Raw genomic sequence first — 24,313 nt, 5'->3', positions numbered from 1 at the left:
TTTATTCTGCCCCTGGGGTTGGTGCTGTGTCCGAGTACAGAGAGGTGCTACTGGGGCTTCTGCGACTGCAGCGCAAAAACCTACAGGACTTAAAGTGAACAATTTGTTAAATTGGGAAGTAAATGTTATAAAATCATCTTTTTGTGCATATTTGACAAACAGCGCATAACTTCACTGTCAGCGTCTAAAAGATCGAGACTGACTGACTGTGCTGTGAGCCTGCTGTGTTCTAAAGTTCACCTTTATGGGAAGGTGATTACACCCCTTCTTCACGCCACTTCTTTTGCCTTGTGGTGGAAGAATGCCCAGGTTTTGAATTAATTGGTGTTTTAGAGCTCTCAAAGGCACAGCTGGCATTTCATGAAGTTATTTTCTTAACGTTTGACATGTTATCTAGTTCCTTCCTGAAGTTTTCTTTCCCATGTAATTAGTTGGGGCTAATTATGATTTGGTGGTATAACTTGTGTTTAAAACTTGACGTTATCAGTGCTGTCTGGTAATCACACTGTTTTTTAAGAAAATAAAAACACATGGAAGCTGAAAATCCATAGTATGTTACTGGAAGCACAGGGCAACTTTCACAACTTAAATATATTTGGAGAAAAGTAGAAGACTGGACTTGGTGAATTTTTAGGAGCAGTTACACAGTAACATGAAAATCATGTAAAAATATTTACCATTTTTAAGTTGTGGGATTCTGCTGAATTTTTTTTTTAAAAAGCTCTAAAGGTGGAGGTTAATACACAGATATTCAGCCAAATTTAATGTTTATATACATAAGTCATTGCTTGTCAGCCTAGAAATCAACATAGATAATTCACGATGATATTATGGATTAATGTGTTGTTGGATATGGAATATAGTTGGTAGTGTTTGCTTTTTAAAAAATAAAATGACATTTTGATTATTGAATAATTAATTATTGGAAGGAAAATGGGATACCTCTTAGTATTAGACCATTTCCTCCTGTAGTCCATTTTGGTATTCGTCTTTTAACCTCTTCCTCTGGCATGTATGTTTTTTTATGTGTTGTAACCTCTGTCATTGATACATATAGAAACCATAACATCAGCTTCAGCCTTTGGGCATGCAAACCTTTACAAGAAGTAAAACCCTATCTATAGGACTCATCTCTCAGAACAAGAACCACTCTGCGAGGTTGAGTTGTCTGGGATATTTTGATACCTATGGGATCAAAGCCAAAATTGGAAGAACTCATTAATGTTGTATGAAACGGCGTTTAATAAATGCCAACTCTAAAGGCAACTGTGATTTTTGAACTTTCCTAAATTTAGTACGCAGTAGGTTTCTGCTGGCATAATCATGTGTGTGTAAAGAATCAGAGTCATTCAGGTTGGAAAAGACCTCTAAGATCATCTATGTACAGACATATTCTAAAATGTACAAATAAATTAAGGATTGATGATTGAGGAAATACGTTTGTGTTGTCATAGCAAAAAGACAAACTTTGTGAACAGTTTCCTTTTTCTTCATAAAGGTTCCTTCATATTGGAATCTAGACGTAACTAAAATATATTTCTGTTAGTAAATGAAGTTCAAGTGATTAGATACAAAGAGCATTTAAACTTTCAAGTGTGGAGACATTCCAACTGTAAGGGATTATGCAAGTAGGACTTGAAGGAGCTAGAACTTGTCTTTTGTACTGCACTTGAGTTAAAAGGGGTGGGTAATGCACCTCTAGCACTGTTATTCTTGCCAGAGGTAACTAGAAAGACAAAATTAGTGTGTTAGTTTGGGCAGTAATGTGAAAGGTGCTAAAGAATGAGTCTAGAGCATATTGAAATCAGTTTACCTTCAGGGTTTTTAACCCAAGAAGATACTTCAACGTCAAAAGTGCAAAAGCTAAGAAAGAACAACTTGTATTAATGTATTAGTTTCCTAGCCAAAATACCATATGTAATTTTTAAAATAAAGAACCTTTGTGACGTTTTTTGTAACTTTTGTTTTTCTTATCTTTACTTTCCCATTGACCAGAAATGTGTTGAAACAGACACTATAAAAGGAGGATAAAAATACAAGGTAAGTGCTATATCTTAAACCTATTAAAACTTTTAAGTTGTGTTGGTTTTTTTTATTTAACGAAACTATGATGTAGCTGCTATTTTTTTAATGAGCAGTGTATCACTTTAAATTATGCTGGTTTTATACTACTGTCAGAAAGGGAAGGTTTTCGAAGAGATATGTTCTCATACAATCAGGAATTTGGGGATACATATTACCCATGATATATAAGCTAAACGCAAATCATTGTGATACTTCTGCTTAGTTGTTGGGTATGAGTGTTTTTTAATCATCTCTTAGAATTTTGCTTTAAATACTCTTATGCTGATTAAATCATATTTTCTCTTTTTTAAAGGACTGTCGTGCTTGCAAGCCTTTGCAGATTTTGTTAGACTTTTTCTAAATGTTAGTTTTGATATTGGTAACTGAAACTTTGGCCAATACTGCATTTTGTTTATTTTAACAATTATTTTACAGCGACTCAGGCTAGTACCAGCAGAACACGTTACAGTACAGCACTTCCACAGTACCACCAGACCGATGCATTTTGATTAATTACATCCAGTTATAGATGAGGAAACTTATTTCTCAAAGGGAGTAACTAAGAACGTTTAACGGCTGCTGCTAGAATTGTACTTCAGTAAGTGTTAGGGTAAGACTAGGGGCTCAAGTAGCTTCATAAAATAAGGACGTAAGTTATATCAACTTAAATATTTGCAGTTTTGAAACAGCATGCTTCTGATGTCCAGCTACTACAGAATTGGTGAAAACTCTGATCCTGTCCCCTCCCTCCCCACCTTTTTGTATGGGAAGAAGAAAGAGCTTTGTTTTGGGGAACTAGGAAGGGATGGTTTTATTTTCAGAATTACCAAGGCAGAGCACCAAGCTTAAAGCCTCCTTGATTACTTCCACTGAGGCCCTTCTAAGAAGTTACAGAGTGTTGGCTACACCTCTACTGAAAAAGCCAGACACTGCACACAAGTTTGATGGCTAAGAACTGCTCCAGAGACTGGAAGAAGAGCAAGAAGTACAAAACCTTCTGGATGCATGCAGAACGTACGATGTATCTGGAGCACTGATGTGTTCTAGCAAATCTGCTTACAAACTGAAACAGACCAGAATCTACCACCAGAGTATCCTGGCTAGGGAGTGTGATGTAGTAAAGATAAGCACATGTACAGTCAGACTTTAAAAAACAAAGACAATTTCCATTTTTAGTAAGAATTGTTAAGCATGGCTCTAAGAGTGTGGTGGTCAGCCTTCATGCAGACTTACCATATGTGTAAACGTACTGACTAATGGGGTAAGTTTGACTTTCCTGGTTTTTAAGTGTTATCAGATACTTCATCGACTCATATTTATTCCGTAGTCTTAAGATGCAGTGAACACTACCAATAATGCACTTAGATATGCTCAACATGTCATTTCTCTGTGCTACACCTAATCACTTGTGAAAGACTGTTGAAAAACTGTTCCTTTGAAGAGCACCAAAGAGGTGACTTGGATAGCTTCTAGATGGTTTTGAGTTGGGTTGTACTATCTGCTGCCTTGTCTATATATTGCCTTCTCTTGTAATTTTTATACAGGTCTTACACAAGTAGCTTTAATCACATTTCTGAGAAAATTATCTCAAACAACTAATTTCTTAATAATATTCACCAGGTTGAAGTTAGTAGAGAAAACCCCCAGCAGCCTCGTCAGGGAAAGGCAGACAGAGTTCAGCAGTTATTTACTGTGGTTGGCAGCAGCTGGCTGGACGGTCAAAATACATTTACTCTGGACTACCCATATAGCACAAGTGGGGCACAGCTGGGAACTGGAGTTACAGATAAATATTTAGAAGACAGAGAACATAAGCTTATAGGAAACTAAACTTTATAATTTCCACTGTACTTGGAACAGATTTGTCAGTGTTTGACTTTACAAAACATTAATACATCCATCTCAGAGTTCAAAAAAAGTCCTGACAATTATTTGGTATTGTATGAAGAGTAATGATGTTTTTTCCAGTAAGACTTTTATATACTGTACGGGTATATGACAGTGACAAGAGAATCGATCAAGTAGTTGTTAGGGATGGATGAGATCGGAGTCTAAACTTTTGGAGGAAACAGGAGAAGAAATCATTCAATTGCATGTACCTGGAAGAAAATTGTGGAAGATTGAACTGTTAACAAATCACTGTTTTTCAAAGACTAATTGTATTTGGTGATAAGCATTCACCTCTAAAATCAGTAAGAAATGAGGAAACAGACTAATTAAAAATAGTATTTCAGTTGCTGTTGTATCAGTATTGTGTCAAATCACTTTTAAACTCTTAACTGTTGTATTAAAAAAGGCAAATGTAGCATGAGAAATGAATAAATGATGTTCTTAGTAAACAGGAAGGTGCCAAAATGAAAATGTAATCATAGTCCACTTCAATATTCTATAACTGCACTGCTGGATTTGTTAACTTACTGTCTCTTTCTAATCACAGTATAGTAATTTGCAGTTTATCTGCATACTAAAGGTAAATATGAAAAGTCCTCTCAATTTTGTAGTTGTGCCAAATCTTGTTCTGTGTTGATTAATAATCATTCATTATAGATGTATTATTCATCTCTCATGATAACCAAAAATACAGACTTAGGTGGTACGTAGGAACAGCCAGTACACCATTCTGCTGACAATGGTGGGAATTGTGCTCATGTGTAGTTGAAGGGGTGAACTTAATGCTGAGCTGCTTTAACCCCCTGAGGCAAGACTCATGTAAGTTTCCAGTATTTGTTGCCTATCCAGCATGAGGAAAGGGGGGTGAGGATGACAACGACTTTCTCTGTCAAAGTAAATACAATACTTTGTAGGTTTATGTTGCTGCTGAAAAAGAGTGGCCCAACTGTTGCTTTATCTGTGATCTTTTGGTCTCTTTTCTATGCAGTGAGAGCCACATAGTGGGTCAGATGAAGTAGCTGATCTGATGGAAAATTAAATCCTGTTTCTAAAAAAAAAAAAAAAGAAATAAAAAAAATACATTTTTTTTTGCAATTCTAGTCCTCAAAATTGGCAGTGGTATGTGAGTGCCAGTACCAGAAGCAAAACAGAGGGCAGAGCCAGAAAGAGTATTGGTGAAATTGGGGGGAAAAAACATCTCAACTGAAGTCAGTTCAAATACTTATAAATCAGCACCCTGCAACTGTAGTGTTAGGCAAAAAAAATTAGCAACTGGAAACAGTTAAAGATGGAGGAACTTGTTTTAATCTGAAGATTAGGCGTGGTTTTGGGATGCATTCAGGCTACTTGTAGAAGAGAAGGTTGGTTGGCTTACATTTGGCAAACCACTTCATGTTCTGGTTTAGTGTATCTGCAGCCTTTGATTCTTACAGTGAATCTACCTGCTACTTTTCTAGCAGCATGCCTAAAAAGATCAAACACTGAAATTAAGCCTATTTGCACATCACAACCATGAACGTTTCATGTTTGCATCTTTAAATGAAATTATTCTCTGCTGCACTAAGCACAGTGAACCCGTCTTCCTGGCATCAATTTGTAAACAGTATTCATCATCTGAAGTTCGAGAGCCTAAATTCCATAATAATTCACTTTGGAACAAAGCTTTTTCAAACTTTTCTTCTGTGGTAAAGATTGACAACTGCTGTAAAACTACTCTTTAGTGTTGTTGAGGCTCTGTCTAAGCTACTACCACAAAAATCTTCCACATCCTGAATCTCCAAAGCAAATTCACATTACAGAATTTATTAAACAGTGTTCAGATTACTTTTATTAAATCCAGATGTTAATATAACAGTTATGCACTTGTGCAATAAGCTGAATCTCTGTGATCGTTGACTCAGTATTTTAAGATTTCATATTTGGGTACTTGGCTAAAGTCATTATTTAAATGTTTGAAAACTGGCTTAAACCTGGGCAAGATGCCAAAAGCAACAAAATGAGAGAGAAGTCATAGCTGAGCTCCTTTTTGATCTTCACACTGAATGTAACACAAATGAACCAAACATTTAAAAAATAATAAATAAAAAAAGACAACACCCCTGTTTTTCTTCCTTTATTAAACTGTGAATTTATAAGGTAATCAGCCCTAGATTATAGCCCTGAAAAGTGTGGACAATGGCATTTTCATTTCCAGATTTTGTTTCTAATGTTAGAAGTCTACTAGAAGGCTGGGAAACATTTGCTGAAAATTTGATTTAAAAATTCTGGAGACATTAACATTAGTTTGTCAGACATTCCTTATTTTAAATGAAGGAGAGGTAGCTCATAAAAATTCAGAAGCAAAGAAACTTGTGAAAATAGAGTTCAAGTTGGTGTATGCCACTAAAGTCCACTTAATACCTGTAAGTGGCTGTTGTTTCTCAGTATTTCCTATGCAAAAAAAAGAAAAAAAAAAAAAAAAGCCAGCTACTGACATTCTGTCTAATTACATTTCTGGCACAATCCTTTATTTTGTTCCCCTTTTTTAAAAAATGAGAATGTATTCTTTGTTAAAGTAATCCTGAAAAGCTTTAAGCATTCATTTATGATGCTACATGCATTACACAAAGTTGAATGTACGCTTCAAGCTTTTCAGGATTTAGGACCAGACGCTAGTGAAGCTTTAGGAAAATAATAGCTGTGCCTTAGCATAAGCAAAGAAATCGCTGTATAAATATCATTGTGGTGGATGTATTTGTTCTTGCATCACAGTATCATAGATGCAGTAAGTTTTATGTACAGATGATCAATTTTACACCGAATATTCATCAATCTAAGCAGTGAATTATGGTCTGAGTAAGTGTTTATACTTAAATGTTATCTATAAGGAGGTGTTACGTCACCAGTAATCTCGTTTTGTGTTTTAAAATGCTATCTGCATAAGTGGTATGCGTTACAAGTATTTTTGTATGTAGCGAATTAGCCATCATTCTCAGCAGGTTTGATTTTTTTTTTTTTTATACGTAAGTAACTTTGTACATGTGAAAGCAAAGGGATGTGTTTGTATTTTATTTATTTGGTGCTTATGCAGTGGAAAAGGGACTTGGAATGTGTGCATTTTGAAAATGGAGCTTGCTAAATATGCTAAAATGACAGAAATTAATGGGATCTTTACATTGATTACAGTTGAACTGTACTATTTGTGTATTATTTAAGGAGTTTTTGAATGGACTAATAAATCTCTGTGGCTATTTTGGAGCATTTGGTTATTCATTATGATATCGTGTTACTTGGTAGGAGATAGTTTTATAGCATATTTTTAGGGCTGCTTCTTTAAAAAATATCGTCACAAAAACACATTGGTGGGAAATACAACTCAAAACAGGTAACCAAAAGGAATTCCTTAATGATTCTCCGCTTTTTTTCATTATGTAAGTTGTACTCTTTGTATAGCTATCCTCTACATAAATATATTCAGTGTAAGATTTTTGTTAAAGATTTATATGCCACGTGAATTAGAAAATATAATTTTAGAAGTCTTTTTGAACCAGCTCTTGACACCATTGAGTAGTGAAGTCTGATTTTGTATTATTTCAAATCTGTACCATAATTTTCTTCAATGGCAATATGCTTGTTCACACACTGTCACTCTTAGTTATCCTTGCGCTTACTTCAGCTCTTGTTTTATAGCTTTGTGTCCAACAACAGAAGGAAATGTGTTCACACCTATTAAGACAGTTCTGAAGACAGACAAATTCAGATGCTCGTTGACTTAATACTCCTGTGCAACAGCACCATTGAATGCAAAATTGACAATAATGTCTTTGCATGTTAGTTCTCTGTTTTAAAGTTTATCTTCACTTTAAGTGTTTTTGTTTGTTTGTTTAGTAAAATAGTGGGTTTTAATGCTTGTATTCTAGGGTAGTAGTTGAATTTGTAGTGATGAATGTATTCTTGAGAATCCTGCAGTAAGATATAAATACCAACTGCAAGTGGTGAAAGTGACAGCAATACTTGCTATCATGGAATACTGAGGAATAGGACTAAAAGCAAAATTGATCAGGTAATGGGTTATTTGTTTGAGACTTGCTGTTATTTCTTTAAACAATTCCAATGTTTCTGGAGTTCGGCTATGGTTTAGGTAAATAATGAATATAATCACAACATCAGACAATTATGTGAATTTATAGGAATAATGGAAAACCTCGTTTTCTGGTTAACGTATGACACTACAATTTCATCTGGGGTTTCTGTACAGCAGAAAAAAATAAATATCCTGTTTGAGGGTGCTAGTCACCTTGTTTCTAGTAAATATTTGATTAAAGAGAAGTTGCTGCTTACACAGTCTTTCTTATTTCTGAATTTGTATGGGTTATTTATATTAATGCTCCTTTGTGTCAATGTCAGTATAGCAGTACCCATTCTTTCACTTGGTGCGAGATTAAGGTTTTAGCAAATGCTATCAGTTTGTGCAAAATGTAAACCAGCCTTATGGCTACAGGATTTATAAATCTTCCAAGGTGAAACAAGCTTCAAATAATTCACTCTACATCTGTAGACAGTTTAAACCAACTTTCTCTGCTTCTATGAATAACAGCGTGTAATGGCTGATTTCTCGCGGAGTCAGATCAGCATGGTGAGGCAAACTGTTCTGGCTGCGGTAGATCCGAGTTGAGTGGTTAATGACTCCCTCCTTCCTCTGCCAGATGTTCCACCCTTCCTCTGTTCTGCCAGCTTAACCACTTGACTGCTCTCTTACCAGGTCCTGTAAAATGAGCCTAATCTTATAAAAGCATTGCATAAAACTGGGAAATACAGAAAGGTCGACTCTGGGAAGGGTTGAAATGCAGATGGTAGCAACCTACTTAGTGCATCTTTTTCTGCCCTGAGGAAGCTTTGAGCAGAAGTAAACATAGACAATAAGGAGAGAAACTAGAAATCTGAAATGGAGGATGGAAAAGACACTGTACAATACATACCATTCTCTTTCCTTTTTTTCAGACTAAAACAGATCAACTAACTGAAAGGAGACTTCTGAGCCTAGGCACAGTTCTAAATTGACAGTTTCTTAAATATTTGGGGGCAGTAGCGGGGCCAGAAGATAATCCAAAAGATGGAGTTCTGTAGCAGTACGTGGATGTAGTCAAGAGAGTTGGTTTCCAGATAATCTCTCTCTCTCTGAGGCACGTGCTCATGAGAAGAAAAGATATAGCCAGGAAACACACAGAGCACTTTTGATGGGTAAAGTGGAATCTGAGATAGGTGTGATATGAGAATTGATTTAGTGATACATGGAGGATAGAAGAAATAGCAAATACGGGAAGAGGAATTGAGAAGGAAAGCAGTTACTGAATTGATCAAGAGAAGCGAAGAACAGTGATCTGTTGCCAGAAAAAAGTAATGAAATAAAGCCACAAGAAAAAAAATGGGGCTTAGAGATTATATGGTCTAGAGATTATATCTTAACAGTCAATGCTTGATGAGTGTCTTGTTTTGATCAGATCATCAGTAGTTTCCCAACAGAGTCTCGAACAAAACTTTGTAGTATTTTTGCAAAAACAGTTTTAATGGGGTTCAAAACCATGTGTCTTTCAGGAAGGAGTGGCACTGGATACATTTTTCAGCCTTTTTGACTGCTATATTCATGATTAAATACTTTGTTTCAGAGTTAGTAAATTGCACTAGCCAAAGTGTTTTGGAACATACCCTGATAAATTACATTTGATGACCGTTAGATGATGGAAATGTCTTACATATCAGAAGGAATATTACAGCAAGTACATTTCTTGTTGTGCTGTTGGAAGACCAACAATGTCTATTGCATGAATAAAATTTAAATTACTGTGTAGGAGAGAAATTATGGCTTGAACTATTTTTCAGACTTAAGAGTTTGTAAATTGTCTGTTACCCTAGTTTTGATGTGTTCTCAATGTTCAGTAAGAGCTTTTTCTGCATCATGCAGAAGGATACTAGGAAAATATATTAAAAACATTTTTTTTGGTCTGTGTTTTAAGGGTTTTTCTGTTGACCCAGCAGTTTAGACAGGGTCATAATAACCAGAGATAGGATGGTGCATGTCATCTGACAAGGGGGTAATTTGGTCATCCAGCATAACTGCGGATGAACTTGGTGCTTCTAAGAAAAATGACCTGTGTTTAGTCATCAGACCTACTTAGTCAATAACTATAGTTTAAATTATTTAAACCTTTGAAGTAGATGTTCTAGTAGTAGCAGGTGTTCGTTAGGGAGTGACCTTTAGTAAGATGTTGAAGTTTGGTAATAATAAGGCAATGTTGCACTTTTTATATTAGTATAACAGAATTCATTAACAGTGTTTTCCTTTTTTATTTTAGAAATGCTCTGTTCTTTATTGGGGGGCAGTTTACAGACGGTCTGTCTTTCAAACTCATATGAGTGTTAAGTTGATTCTTTGTGTTATCACTTTAACTGGTAAGTTTATAAATATTATTTTCCTTTAAGATGATTTTTGGAAGTAATCAGTCTTAATTGGCTGAGTGAAATAATTTGTTGCAGTCAGGCTTTCTCAGTCTTCAGACTACACCTGTAAAATTTTTTATCTTCAAATCAAGAGGCCTTCTTTCTGTGTTTATTAACTTGCTGTTGAGTGGTTTTGAAGTATTTCTGAAGGCCAGTATGTTCTTCTCTGTATCAGCTTATTCTTGAAATCGGCCATTTCTGCATAAATGGAGAACCTTTTCTGTTTAATTTAAAATGGAGGGGCATGAGAATGATAATTGTTTTACAAGGGGAAGATTGAAGGCTTTACAGGGGGAATTGTTTTACAAAGGGAAGGCTTTTCTCATTTGAAGTTCTAATCAGAGAAAATCCCAAGAAATAGAGAATTTAGATGTGTTACAGCTGCTAAGTCTAACAATTTGTGCAGAAATCTATAGTAAACAGTTTTATAGTTACCATCTTTTATTTATTTATTTTAATCAAACAGCTTTGTAACGAATGAAATATAGGAACACACAATAGTTTAACAGATAAGACTTCTTTTAAAGTGGCCTTAGGCAACATAAACTCTCCTGACCCAAAGTTTCTACCCTGTTAGTCTTTAGCTAATTTCAGTATGGAAATGGAATTCCAGTTCATTTTAGTCTTGGAGATCGTGAGAAATTGCTTCTTAAAGCAGTGAGGGCATGGACTGTGGATTATAGCATTAAACTGTTTAGAACATCAGAGTTTTCAGGCACCATACTAATAACATACTTTTTGTGGTTATTTTAGAGTATGGGTGTTGATCTGGGGATTAAGCTTGATCTACTCATAATTGTTGTTCAGTACTCGTAAAGAAACAATGTGATACGATTTCCCTTCCTGTGGTCTTCCCTTGGTAGCAGGGAGTATTGTGGGTCTTCTTAGATGCATTGTAGATTTGAGAAGTAAAAAGGTTGGATTTGTAAAAAGTATTGTTTTATTTTTAAAGCCAAAATATCCTGTTTCTGATATATCTTCATGCTTAATTTCCAGTGTTTAGGAAGTTGGAGTTTTATTTTTTTGTTTATTTTTACCTGAAAGCCTCTGATTATATATATAGATTTAGCGTTCTCTTGGTATACTTCATGACTGTATCTATGAAAAAAAGGACTTCAGGTCTTGGGAGGATGCTGTGAGGTGTAAATCTATTACAGATGATATAATTGCGTCCACATTCTGACTTTTGTCTCTGCTGCATAAAAAATGAGGTCACTTCATATGATGTGGGATGTGAGCAGTAGAACCACTGTTAAACTGTTCACTGTTTTGGTTCACTGTTACCAAATTTAATATGACACTTTGTACTGTTTGCTTCTAGGTAAGGTGTAATAATTGTTCTTTGGCTCTGCTGTATTAGTAGGTAAAACTTCGAGAAAACAGAAGTTGAAGACTGGGGAGGAAAGAGGTTGTCCTCCTAAAGCCATGGTCTAAATAACAGCTGATAAATAAGTGATGAAACCACTGTGCTGTTTACCTTTTAAGTGTGTTCTAAAGTTTGTAGTAGACTTGGTAAGCCCTGATTAATACTTTTAAGCCAAACAGTCATATTTGTCCAGTTCCAGTAACAGTTTTGGCTAACTGGAGTAGGAAATGCGAGAAGTATATTGACTATTGATCTCATTCTGACTCTAGAATAATGATAAATACATTGGAGAATAATTCACGTTTAGTAGAAGGGTAGGCAGTAGAATGAAGTGGGATTGGGACTGCCAAAACTTTGTGTCACTGCTTCAGGTTAGCTGAGAAAGATGGGCATTTATATCCACACAGCATTCGTGTGATGAATACATGTATATAATGTATGTAGCTGTGAGTTATCCCAGGGTAACAAACCCTGGGAGTCTTCAAAATCTTCCAGTTGTAGATCATCGAATGATTTGGTCTGATCAGGACAGCAGCACTATAAACATTCTCTAAAAACTTACAGTTTAATTATCTTTGCTTGTACTTTTGTTGCTACTTAAAATGTTACATTGTCCAATGTAAACTAAGTTGTTAAAAAGAAGAGCTGGTCCCTTGAACTTTTAAGTCAGACATTAATCTTTTGGTACTAGGCCTCTATTTTATTTCTAGTTAAAAGAAACAGAATGGAGGAGATTAAATACTTCTAATAACTTTCAAAGTAAACCCAGTTGTTTGGGACAATTAAAGACATAGAATGCTCTGCCATGCTTTTTACAGGGAGGTTATATGATCATAAATGAGAGGAGGCCAGAAAAGACAATCCTTATTTTAGAAGAACTCTAAGCACTTAGCATAAATCATATGAAGAAAGCATGGTAAACAGCTGCTACTTAGGTTTTACAGAATGTTGATTTTTTCACACGTTAATCTGTCACCTTCTACGTTTTTCTTTTGTCCGCTAGTGGGTTAAATTGGACAAGTTTTAGAAATTAAGAATAACAAGTTGACTAGTTTCCATGGGAGCTAATTCAAGTTATTGTTTGCATTGTTAATATCTGAAAATAGTTGTGTTGGTACAAGTTAACAGGCAACAATAGGTTTGTGAAAGAGATTTTCTGTGCTGTCTTGAGGTTATGAATAGGGACTGCTTAACAGCATCATCTGGCTATGTGCATTGAGTTGCAGTTCAGACATACTCGCTCTGATATTTGCAAAATCTCTTATATTGAAGTTGCTAACAAGCCCTAATTATGCAACGTGATTTTGAATTCATGTCAAATTAGTATTTAGTTAATTGTTGAATGTAATAATAATTGAAGTTCTGTCCTGTATAAGTTTATTGTATTTTTAAAGGTTAAATATTAGTCTTTTGGTATTGAAATACAGTATTTTGCTAATCCCTGTAACAGTGTGTAGAAATAAAAAGAAGCAAAGTATATCTTTTTCAAGAAATTTCATTTTACAGAAATCATTCTGTGACATTCAGTCATGCTCGTGAAGGAAGGTAGAGAGTAGCATGTTTAACGGGAAACAGTCCTGCAGTTCCTTCCTCTTTGACTTGAATCGTAATGCTTTCCTTGCTTTGTTCAATTCAAGGGCTTGGTTTACAGGCACTAAAGTAAACAGAATAGCACCTGCAGCTTAGTCATAAATGGGAACGTCTTGAAGTAGCTAAGCAAACAAATGAAATCATGGAGTTGTTTAACCTTTTCTGAAATGCCTTGGAAGTTCTACCAACACTTGTTTTTAAAATTGAGCAATGTTTTGGCTATCAAAGGACTCTGTGAACATGTTAAAGAGTTTGATCCAATTTATTGATAAGTGTTACTTTCTGAACTGTCAGAATTCTTCTTTGAAAAAGCGCTCTCTCTCTCTCTTAAATAAATGCACACTTTTAGGACAGGACATGACACTAAAATATCTAGCAATCATATGATGTGTTCGTATAAATATTTGACCCTTACTCTGGACTTGAGCTATCAAGTGCTTTTATAATACCAAAATGGACATTTGTGTTTTGATTTTTATAGGTTGTCAACTTCAATTACATAAATACATTCTGCTAGCTACACTATTTATGTTTCCTAGCCACAGAAAATCATGGGACACATTATCTTATAAAGTCCTTCCATAGAGTTCTGCCGTAGTCCAGAGGAACTGAACTTGCTTTCTGGCAGGTAAATTGGAGTTGATCTTGCAGTTACATTTTCTTACTCTATATAGAATTTGTGTAGTTTTCTAAGTTGAGTATAAATTTACTTGCTACTTGCGTTAACACAGACATTTTAAATTTTGGTACAGTACTAAAGCAAATGCAAAGAAAATGGTGATCAACATTGATGTCAGACTGACAAATAGGAATGTCACATCTGGATTTCACTGACCATTTACAAAGGGCATATTTCCATCCCCTGTACTATGTATGTGTGTGCATCTGTGTGTCATATCTAAACAAGATACTGTTTCATGTTTTACCTGTCTATTTTAAGGTATTTTTATGAAGCTGTTTATTTTTGTAGAACTAGTGAAGGTGTGCTATAACAGCCTTACATGTATTTTAAAAGTTGATTCAGCTGAATGACTTAGCCAACAATGCCCATATTGAGACAATACTAACAATATCCACAAAAATGATAAGATGAAATTATGTCTGTTCATAAGATGATCAAAATTAATAAACAAATAAAATGTTGAAGACTGTATCTGGATGTCCTTTCCTAATGACAAGCCTTTAAAGTGTTGTTGCCGTAATTCTTGCTGGTACTGAATGCTTAGGTAGCAGCTGTTAGGAAGGATGGATTTACTAGTTGTAAATGAAATAACAAATCTTCATATCCTGATCTGGAGTGTTCAACATGAGTTAAACCGTCATGAACTTACTGGATTTCTGCTACAAATAGTACTGTACTAGAAGTTAAGCATAATGTAGCTTCTAGTTAAAAAGGACTGCGTCAGCAGAAGTTATGTTAAAAGATGTTCTGGGTTATCAGAATGGGTTAATAGATGCTAGCATCGATGCTTAATTTTAAATAGCTTGCACAACTGCATAGGTGACCATATCTCCCTTTCACATGATAGACTAGCAAAGCAGTTCATACCCTTCCTTCAAGAAAGTTGTTAACCGTACATTATCTTTGAGAGGCAGCTAATCCTAGACTCAGCTTTTTTGTTTGGTCTGTCAGACCATCTATTCATGGATTTTGGTGCACACTGCATTATTTTTGTAACTGTTTCTTAAAGGAAGTTGGTAGATTTGAAAAGTTCTATAGTCAGTAAGCAATTCAAACATTAATCCCATCTTGAGGGATTGGTTTGGTTTCAGTGACTTGTATGCTACGCATATTGAACCCTGTCTTGTTTTACTTAAAATATTTGTTAGAAGTTTAAAATCTTGGGAAAATTTTATTAATTACCATTTTAAAGTTCACTAATGGTAAACACAGAACTTTTTTTGTAATGTACCTAATTACTTTAAAAATTTCAAAAGAGACCTTGAAGTATTTAAATGCTAAGCTTCACAACATTGCCATGAACTACATCCTTTCCGCTGAAGGTTTATGGGAGACCTAGAAGTTTTTACCAAATTATATTCAAATAGATGAGTTTTGAGGGGTCAATAATGTGAAAAATCATCTGTATTGCTCTACATGACAACTGGGTAAGCTACCAGCTTTGGGGTTTAGCGGAGCTGTGAGAGGCTGCCATCACAGAATCAAGCTCTCTACCTGATAATTAATTTACACTTAGAGCAGGCCACATCTCCCATTATGTACCAGGTGCCTTTGTTTGGTCTGGAGATGGTTCAGGGAGGAATGCTTCCCTGTGTTCTATTGACTCATTCCCTGCCTCTGTCCAGATACAAGTAATTTTCAGTTCTTTACATAGTTAGCTACTGTAGCACATTGCTTTTCAGACTTTAATTGGTCATAATGCTTAAGATTTCAAGATTTCCATAAAGAGAAACTCAGTTTAGCATTATCTTTGTAATATGCAAAAGTGGTGAATTTTCTGGAGGTCTTGTAGTGTCTGTTCAGTTGTATTAATATAGGTAGAGTAGACAGTTATAAAAAATTAATCTCAATAATTTCCCATCCACTATGGAATTATGTGAAACGAGGGACATAAATCTTAACAGATAACAAAATGAGCATTGTTCTTGCAACAGAGGCAAACTCAATTTGAAACAATGTTTTCTCTAATCAGTAAAAGTCTGAATGTCAAAAATTAATTAGATGAATCAGTTGATTTACTGATAATGGTTATTAATAACAATTACTTTCCATGTCTATGTTCATTTTGTACTCAGTCATGTGTGTTCAGCTTTGCTGGTTCGAAAAGCTATTTCAGTAAGTGGATTTGAAACCTACAAGGAGAAGGGGGGGGGCAACTTTTCTGTAACAGTTTATTCTTATAGTGCTACATGCAAAAGGATTGGTTGTTTTTTGTTGTTTTTTTTTTTTTTGTTGTTGGTTGGTTGGTTGGTTTACATCCTCACTATTTTTAAAACACCAATATATTAAAATTTGTATAAAAGACACAGGCTAGTGATTTCGCAGAATAGGTCTGAGTGTCTTTTAAATACTTTATAAGTATTTCCAAAGGTTTTTTTATTATTGTTTATCTTTTGATTTTGTAAGTCTTCAGAATTTGGGGAAAAAATCTGTATACACATGCAGAAAAAGGTATTCAGAATAACTATAAAGGGAGGCCTAATAGCTTTTCATGTAGGAATTTAATATCTCAGAAGCATAATAGGATGCAAGCACAGCTGAAATAAAATTGTACATAGAGGTGCTAATATCTTCTAATTAGAACACATCATAGAACGTTTTAGAGGTCACCGTGAAATCATTATGTAGTAGCCTGAAGAGCAGCACCGTGTAAATGCATTATTTGTTTTGGTAGCAGACACCTGGATCTTGTATTTCTTCAGAATCACAGAATTGTAGTGGTTGGAAAGGACTGCGAGAGATCATTGGGTCCAACCCCCCTGCCAAAGCAGGTTCCCTCGAGCAAATTGCACAGGTAAACTGACTTGAGACGGACTTCAGCAGCCCAGCCCTACTTCTTTCTTAATTTTCTTTTCTTAAGGGGTGCCTTGCTGATAAAGTAGCATGCCAAGAGGAGTCATTTTTTTTAAAAAACGTTGCATCTTTTCCTCTCCTTGAAGTGGGTAGTTAATCCCCAGCTCTTCTTTCTGGGAAATCACTCAGCTCACTGAACCCTATGGCAGATGTTAGCTACAAATATTCCTCTGTATTTTGAATATTTATGTCCAAGTGCTGTCTGTATTGATTCTGTGGAAGAAGGGAGGTACTGAGAGCCTTCCAAGAGTCCGACCACTGGGACTCAGCTAGTTTGAAGATTAGAGAGGAAATTTATTGTAGGCATATCTACACACTTGATAGGGCCAGCTGCATTGTGATAGCATAGTTCTTGCCCTTATGAGAGTGGAAAGAGGAATTGCCAAATTAGTCTCATATTGTGACTGAGCATATTGTCACAGATACAAAATGATAATGCTCGCTGGGCAAATTGAAATTATATTTGAAACTGTAGCTGTCCTCTAAATGCTTATTACCACCCTAGAGTTAGAGACCATTGTCCCCAGTATGCAGATTTTTGATTCTTCCAAGGCACAGACAAGGAGGTCAAAGAGCTTAATGGAAATGACTTTTGTTGGCAGTTGTTACAGTAACCTGCTGGATATGGTGCTTGAGCTCTTAAGAGTCTTTTTTAGTGTTTCCTGAAACACTGAAAAACAAACAAAAAACCACACCCATTTGCAATTCTAGTATTTTTCCCACTGAAGATTCTGGTGTATTACAAACTGATAGCTGCATCATTTAAATTTTCTTAAGTTTTATAAATGGAGAAACTGGAAGTGACCTAAGTTCCTTGCAGGTGTAAATGAGTGAAACTGTTAAAAACCAGCCATTTGACTTGGCCAGTTAAAATGCACTGTGATTCTTGAGCTGTTTTTTACAGCCAATTTTGTATAACACAAGCTGGCTTAAGTACCTAATACCATCCAGATTTCACAGGTTATGCTGAATAAAATACCAGCTCTGGTGTCCCAAGTGGCAGAGAAGTATGCATTTTCCCCCTTCTGAAGGTTTTTCTAAGGAAATATACTTTGTCTTTTGAAGATAAAATGTTTAAAAGAAGCGTTTGTCTTCAGCAGTTAAGAAAGATAGCAACCACCTACAATCTGTGGGAACGCTTACATAAGACGGGTACACTGTACAGCGGCTCCTTGCCAGCACTGGCACATTGCTTCTGCATGCCTGTCAGATAAATGGGAACTGAAGCCTTGCTTCCAGGGTTGGTGCATATTCTATTTTGATAACCTATTCTGAATGTTAAGTAGGAGAATAATTTTGTTCTAGTTTTCACTTTACTACTCTTACCCATTTTGCCTAATTCTGTGTAAAAATCCCCCAAACCTGAAAGCCTTTGGGACAGTTGGTAGAGCGGAGTAGTTTTATTTTAATTGCTACAAACAAAAGAGTATTACATTTTTCAAAACTTTGTAAATAGAAATGTTTTTCATACCGAACAGAATGATGGTTCATACAACTTAATCAACTTTCAGATGCCTTAATTTGAAGGGAGTGGAAACCCTGGAAGTAACAACTGACTGCTGTCTGTCAGATTGGCTTTGTAGGAAATGGTGCTTTCTCAGGTTGTGCAGAGTCAAATATTGAGACTTCCATTAACAGTCTGGATATTTCAAAGAAAGAAAGTATTTTTTCATGTACTTTTTTTTTTTTACTGTTGCATTTTACTGTTGCATTTGAGCTTTAAGTTATTAATACACTTTTGTGTCTAGGCCTGCCTAAAGTCAATGGTTACATAGATGATGGTTACCATCTGTAAATGCAGATGGCAAATATGAAATACTTCTTCAAGACTGAGGAGGATTCAAATAAATGAGAAAGGGGAGGCAAATGTATTTTCTTTCACTGTAACGGTATTACAATTGTATTGTGGTATGGTACATTAAATTGTAAATCTGATAAGAGTTTTTCACATCTGCACATGATGTCTGGATAAAGTATTCATTGGTCAGGGCTTAATTTTAATCAAGGTAAACTAATGTTTTCTCCTCCTGTTTTCGTGTTTCAGTTGCTGATCGCCAAGCAGTTGTATTAGAAGTGTTAGAAGCATTATAATGTAGTTTGGCTTTTGCTCTAGTGTTAGAAGACCACTTGGGAATATACCTGGACTTCTAACAGCCAAAAAGTGAAAGGTCTTACAGCACCCTTACAGCAAAAGTTGAAGGAGGACCTTCTGCATGTAACAGTGCGTTGTGACCTCACCCAGCTCTGTCGGTCAGTGCAGACAGCAGCTTGAGGAAACAATAGGAATAGCTTCCTACATCTGCTGTGGTACTTCAGGTGGCATTTGCTATTGCACACTACAGCATCTTTTGGTTTTGCTTCATAGAGTCCTGTTGCTGTGAAATTCTGTACTGTTAAAGGATGGTATATCAATAAATAGTTGATGTTTAGGCTTAGTGTTTATTTAATTATTTTTTAAATTTACTTTTAGTGGTTAAAATGGTGCACATTTTTTACTAAGGTTTTTCCAAAGTTTTTAAGACAAGGAACCTGCAATATCTGAGGCTTTGCTTAACTTTCAAATTAAGGTTAGAGTTCTGAATTGGAGAACTTTGTTTTTAGAGGCTTCCTAGTAACCTAACCGAGTTTGGATATTGTATGAAACCATAGCAATAACTCAGATTTGAGATGCACAAACAGCAGTATCATCCTGTGTTACAGCAAAACAGCAAGACACAGCAGTCATAGGTAGCAGCAGCAGAAGTTCTTTTCAAAGAGGGGGATGCAGAGGGAGAATTCTCGGTGAGGTTTCCTGAAGGTGGTGGAATTTCATTTTCAGAACTTACCAAGACGAGATACTGAGCAGCTGGTAGCCCTACTCTGGGGCAAGGGCTCATTAGGTGACAAAAGGGCCATTCTCACCTGATTCAGTCAGATTCGAGCTGCTTTTTGTGTAAGAAGTCACTTTGAGTTACAATGCAGTGCAATGAGGGATATCATTTGACGTGGGTTGTAATTCTGGCCTGCCTTGTGCTCAGTTGAATCAGGATAACTGAGCCACGTTTATACAAAATCCTGGAAATAAAATTAACGAATGGACATTTAAGCTAATTTATCTGCATGTTGTGGAAGTGATAAAAGTTATATTGGCTTAACTTAAAGCAAGATATTTAGTTATCTGACATAGGGAATAGAGTCAAAAGCTAACATGCAGCATATAACAGATGTTAAACCTTTCATACAAGGTGTTTTATTAATTTTCATGTGGATTTAAATTAATGAATACAGCTGATGTGGTTTGATCTCTTTGAAAAGTGACTCCAATGTGTAACTCATAGCCAATACACCATGGATAAAATGCCATGATTACAAGCAGATAAGCAGCTAAATTTTCACTTAAATTCTGCTCTGAAGAAACTTGCTTGGTTAATAATGTACTTAATTTGTATGTGTGAGTGGGAGTTTGAGGAGAGTGTAATGTCAGTAAATCAAATGAGAGCTGGGTAAATTATTCTTCTAAAAGCTAAGAACAAAGAAAAAAATCTTGCATAACAGTAAGTTAATGTGTCTTCATTTAATGTGAAAGCACCAATTGGTAACTATGGAAAATAATGAAAAATATGTACTTAACCATCATAATTGTTCTACTGAAGTACATATCAAGCAGTACTGGTTATATTGCTTACTTTCAAATTGGTGCTTTCAGCAACAAGATTTTTACCCCCTTCTGTAGTGTAGACCATTATTTTTGTCATCTTTAATTTTTTTTAAACGTCACTTGATATATTCTGGTTGTGGTCATTGAAACATGGATTGTATGTTAATGGCCTTTAAATGTACACCCCAACACATAAGGTATTTATATTGTGCAGACCTAAAGTTTGAAGTTTAAGGCTGAGTATTGGCAGCAGTGGTGTTTCTGAAGAAAAAAAATTATAACTAAACAATTTAACAATAGTGAGACATTTCTTTGGCTTTATGTATCCTCATGAATTTTCCTTATTGTGTATTGCTTATGTTTCCAAGAATCCATGGATGAACTTTTTTGAAGTCCATAGTGATTTTAATGAAGTTTTAATGATTTGATAGAGTTCTGTGAGCTATGAAAAGCCTGTACTAGTAATCCGTGCTTCTGTATTTTCTCACTGCCAACTAAGTACTACATGAATGATAGAAAGGAAATAAATAATAAATTAGGACTTATATTCCAGTCTGTAGGTTATTTTACAATGAGTGGCTAGTATGAAGTACAATTAATTTTAAAATTTTCATGGCAACAACCCTTCCTTGTTAGAGCGATTAAAGATTAACAAATCCTTATGTGGCTCTTTGGTGGTATCAAGTCCTGAATTAATATCAAAGTTGATTATTAAACCTAAGGAAAATTGTGGAGTGTTTCAGAAAATTAAAAGTTGTCTGTATGTTATGTGTTAATTCAGCATTCCCTAATAAAATCTACAGAAAAAAAAAAGAAATTTCACTGACAAACTGTCTGTCAACGTGCTAGAAGGTAGTGCATGGGAGCTTCTGGATATCGGTGCTGAAAGTTAGCATTGTAGGTCTTCTGTAAAACTGGCAGAGAAACTGTCCTGCTTCTCAGAACCAAATGACTGTTAAATTGCATGTAAATACGTTGCTTAACTGCATTTTTGCAAACCTGTGCTCTATGTGGAAAAATTTTAGATAGTTTATCATTTTAAAGTAGAATTTTGTGTGCAGAGAAACTGACCAGAAGCCAGCAGTAACATTTCTACATGATTTTTTTTTCATTAGTTTTTATCAACTGTAGCGTGATTGAGACCACTTGCTCTCCCTGTGTCCAGCCGATTTTAACACAATGGATCACCTGGGGACAGCGGATGCCGAGGACGACTCTGGCTCCCTAACCCGGCTTGCTCCTAGTCCTCACAGTGAAGCAGTTGCACATGAGTTCAAGGAACTCTCCTTGCAGTCCAGTCAGTACTTACCTCCCCTCAACGAACGGAAGAATGGTGAGTGCAAAAGTGACTGTTCTCCTTTACTCAGGGGTGCTTAAATGTATGCAATGGGAATAACGTAGTTTGTTTGCTTTCTTCAAATAATGTTACTGACTGCCTTCACTTGCTTTTCCCAATCCACATTATGTAAAGTGCTACAGTGATTGCTTGCTATAAAATCTGTCCTGATCAGCTTCACCTGTCATGACCTTAAAACTCCAACTGGAGTACTTTGCTGAGGCCTATAGAATAGAGAGGTTTATATTTTTAAATATTTTTTAAGCCACAGATAGTATATAAGAGACGTATTAATAGGATATTTTTGAAAGGAGTTGTGTTAATACCAGACAAAAAGGGAAAATTAGCAAGAACAGATTTTTCTGCAAAAATAATAAAGATAAATAAACCCCTCATGAACCCATGTTGGCTGGGACCAATGACTGCATCGTCCCCCAGGTGCGCTTCAATAACCTCAAGGATCATCTTCTCCATAGTTTTACCAGGCACTGACATGAGACTGACAGCCCTGGAATTGCTAGTGTCTTCTTTCTTACCCTTCTTGAAAACTGGCACAACATTTGCCAGCTTCCAGTCTACTGGGACCTCTCCAGATTCCCAAGATCGTTGAAAAATAATTGAGAGAGGTCCCGCGATGACGTCAGCCAGCTCTTTAAGCACCCTGGGGTGAATCCCATCCGGACCCATGGACTTGTATGGATCCAGGTGGAGCAGCCAATCCCGCACACGTTCAGGGTCGGTTGGGAGTTTGTCATTCCCACCGTCATGGTCCTCCAGCTCAGGGCCCCCTGGGTCCCGAAGTCCATCATCGGTGTTGAAGACAGAGGCGAAGAAGGTATTAAACGTCTCTGCTTTGCCTGTGTCATTGTCTGTGAGGAGACCTTCCCCATCAAGTAGCGGACCTATGTTTTCTTTGGTTCTCCTTTTTCTGTTCACATATCTAAAAAAAACCTTTTTTATTGTCTCCCACAGACATGGCCAGCTTCAACTCTAGTTGGGCTTTGGCCACACGAATTTTCTCCCTACAAACACGAACAGCATCCCTGTGTTCCTTCCTTGTTGCCTGACCCTCCTTCCAGCAGCCGTACACTTTCTTTTTTTGCCTAAGCTCCAGTAGAAGATCCCTGGTCAGCCAGGCCGGCCTTCTGCCCTGCTTGCCTGACTTCCGATATTTTGGAATCGTCTGATCTTGTGCTTTTAGGAGGCAGTGCTTAAAGATGGGCCAGCACTGATGCACAGCAATGCCTTCAAAAGCAGTTTCCCAGGGGACCTTGCTGACTAGTTCCCTGAGCAGCCTGAAGTCTGCTTTCCCCATATCCAGGGCTGAAGTTTTGGTGGCAGTTTCCTTCTGTCACCATAAATTCTAAACTCAACCAGTTCATGGTCACTATGACCGAGACGGCCGCCAATTGCCACGTCTCCCACAAGACCCTCTCTGTTCTCTAGCAACAGATCTAAGAGGGCGCCTTTCCTAGCTGGCTCCCTTAGCACCTGCACCAAGAAGTTATCATCGAGGTGCTTTATGAACCTCCTGGACTTGCTAGTGTCAGCCGTGTGGTGATCCCAGTTGATGTCTGGCAAGTTGAAATCCCCCATAAGGACAAGGGGAGTTGATCTCGAGGCATCTCTTAGTTTTGCAAAGAATAATTCATCAGCATTGTCGTCCTGGCCAGGTGGTCTGTAATAGACTTCCACAATGACATCCCCTTTATTTGTTTGTCCCTTAATCCTTACCCAGAGGCTCTCAGCTTTGCCATCGCCGACTTGAAGTTCCACACAGTCCAGCCCATTCTTCACATACATCGCCACCCCGCCACCTCGCCTACCCTGCCTGTCCCTCCTGAAGAGCCTGTCACCATCTATTGCAACACACCAGCCACAGGACTCATCCCACCAGGTTTCGCTTACGCCGATGATGTCATAGATGTGGGACTGGGCCAAGACTTCCAGCTCATCCATTTTATTCCTCATTCTGCGTGCGTTTGTGTAGAAGCACTTCAAATGCGCCTCCCTACACGCAGCACCTTGTGTAGCCGACCAAAGGACCTCACTAGCACACGGTCCCTCTGATTCTAGCGCACCATCCCTTAGCTCATCACCGGCGTGCCTGGTTTTATCTCCTTTCCCCTTCGACTCAAGTTTAAAGCCCTATCTAGTTTAAAGCCCTTATTATTTGATGTCCAACTGATAACCTGTTTTTCTGTACCAAAAGCTCACAAGATAGCTCATAATCTTTTACCATTTTGTCAAGGAAGCACCACAAATACATATTTAAAGAAAGCTATTCCATAATGAGACTAAACATGCCAACACTTAACTCATAAACCTCATGAAGAAGAGAATGTAGTGGGTTTATGCATTCCCTGTTTGTAATTATACCCCTGGGAAATTTGTTTATTTTTTTTAATTGCCTGTAAA

At 36.6% G+C, this 24,313-nt stretch overlaps 1 protein-coding gene across 4 annotated transcripts in view; it reads left to right on the top strand.

The window, feature by feature from the left end:
* The window catches only part of MRTFB (myocardin related transcription factor B), an 88,442-nt gene that overhangs the window by 483 nt on the left and 63,646 nt on the right, over positions 1-24,313 (top strand). For all 4 annotated transcript variants that reach the window (XM_083799814.1, XM_083799816.1, XM_083799812.1 and 1 more), the window contains exons 2-3: positions 1,996-2,040; positions 21,675-21,892. In XM_083799814.1, coding sequence (XP_083655940.1) covers positions 21,739-21,892 — 154 coding nt within the window. In that variant the 5' untranslated portion in view covers positions 1,996-2,040; positions 21,675-21,738. The remainder of the gene's footprint in view (positions 1-1,995; positions 2,041-21,674; positions 21,893-24,313) is intronic.

Source organism: Anser anser (assembly GCF_964211835.1).
Source record: "Anser anser genome assembly, chromosome: 15".
NCBI classification, from domain to species: Eukaryota; Metazoa; Chordata; class Aves; order Anseriformes; family Anatidae; genus Anser; species Anser anser.
Note: the sequence above shows the minus strand (reverse complement) of the source record. Positions and strands in the feature narration are given on the sequence as shown.